At 31.6% G+C, this 1,878-nt stretch overlaps 1 protein-coding gene across 1 annotated transcript in view; it reads right to left on the bottom strand.

The window, feature by feature from the left end:
- The window catches only part of LOC105626931 (maternal protein exuperantia), a 2,758-nt gene extending 2,165 nt beyond the window's left edge, over positions 1–593 (bottom strand). Inside the window, exon 1 of the mRNA XM_012208222.1 lies at positions 312–593. Within this exon, the coding sequence (XP_012063612.1) occupies positions 312–593 (282 nt within the window). The remainder of the gene's footprint in view (positions 1–311) is intronic.
- Between the last annotated feature and the right edge of the window lie 1,285 nt (positions 594–1,878).

Raw genomic sequence — 1,878 nt, 5'->3', positions numbered from 1 at the left:
TTACTTACTACTTTTAGTTTCGTTCGTACGTAACGAGAGAATAATTATATATATATATATATATATATATATATATATATATATATATATATAGTTTTTAATTTTTTATATAAAAGATTAGAAACAATTTCTCTATAAAAATTATGCTTAAGATTATTTAAGGATTGCAGTAATTCTCAATTTAAAAAACGTGATGAGAAAATGTGGATTTTTAATTTTTTAAATATTATTTGGAGCGCTATAAATTCTTTCTCTTATACGGGAAGCAAATCGCAGAGCAATGATATTTGGTTTACGACCTTGCCTCATACCTCATTGGTTTTACTATTCCTGAGCACTCGGAATTTGCCATTGGTAACGACCTTCATACTGTGACGCTTTATGGCAGTTGGATTGAGGTCCTTGTATGGCATCACATATTGTGAGTAAGTGGAGTTAGGAGTGTACCCGGCTATTTGGCAGATCTCGTCGATGACCTTCTTACCGGTGGTGTCCATGTCCCAGCCAACCAGGCGATAATCTCCCGGCGCAATGCCTATCGCACCGCATGATTTTTTCACCGGGCTCGCTTCCGTCACTGTCGAGGATACCATCGTTCACGGAGTTACTTTCCTGAAAAGTGCAAACGTCTGTATTCTTCGCTGGCCTGATTACCTCTTTTTCCAGTTTTCCGTCTTTACGTCCCCGGAGAGTCTTAGGGCAAGAAGACTCCGAGACTCTCACGATTTCGATTAATCCGCAGAAATCAGATAAACGGGAGCAAATATGATGATCTCTTTTACAGATACGAAAAGATAATGTTCATTTCAGATTGTATATCGATGTCTGATAAAAATCTTGTGAGAAAAAAAAAGCATCTTTTATCGAGACAAAAGATTAGAAGAGACAAATTTTTATTGACAACAAATTTAAAATAATTAATTTTATATTTATTTTAGTAATGACTAATTTTCTATTAAATTTATATTCGAGGTAGAAATTTTCAACCTACCGATAAATTTCGCGAACATTACTCTGGAGATTTAAGTTTTCAAAGAGAATTCCTACAAGGTCGCTTTCATATAATCTATATAATAACCGTCTTGGTTGGCCTCGAGACCGACAGCACATTCCATGAAAATATAAACACTGCCTAATTGACGAGAATAATATTGAGACATTCGAACTATCTTGCGTGTTATTACGATACAAATATTTCGTCTTTTATCCATTTTGGCGATTACCAACACGTCACATCATTTCCGCAAATTCCCATGTATTTCGTTATGTAATTTGTAAAACCATCCATTAGATCTCGGAATTATTTAAGAGCCCGGTAAAACAAAATACGCAAAATATTTTCTCTTATATTCTGTCAACGATAAATATCCATTTTTATGTGCATAAAATGAAGTAAGAATTATTTTTATTATTTACACGAATTTTTAAATAAAGTTTTAAAAGCTATTTAAAATTCCCGATTAAAACAAAATTTTATGGAAAATATTAAAAAAAATAATTTCATAACTTTTGATGTCGATATTTATTTCGCGCATGAATAACGGAAAATAAGATATGTATATAGTCAAATATTTATAAAAGCGTCACGTTGAAATTTTGAATATTGAACGAAGTACATTTGTAAAACTTATATTCGTATTTCCAAAGATTTTCAGGAAACTTCTAGAGATATCATCATTAATATACGTCGAGTTATATTACGAAAGTTAATCATTTCTAATTACTTATAAAGATTATAAATACGCTACTTCCGTCCAGTATAATTAATATGATAAACAATAATGAAAGTGTACAATGTATTGGATTGTCCGGAAAGTCCGTGCCGATGTTGAAGGAAAATTGAAACGCAGAAAATTTAAATTTTAGTTTATTAAATTA

Source organism: Atta cephalotes (assembly GCF_000143395.1).
Source record: "Atta cephalotes unplaced genomic scaffold scaffold00007, whole genome shotgun sequence".
Classification (NCBI taxonomy): domain Eukaryota; kingdom Metazoa; phylum Arthropoda; class Insecta; order Hymenoptera; family Formicidae; genus Atta; species Atta cephalotes.
This window is presented reverse-complemented; position numbering and strand designations above follow the sequence as displayed.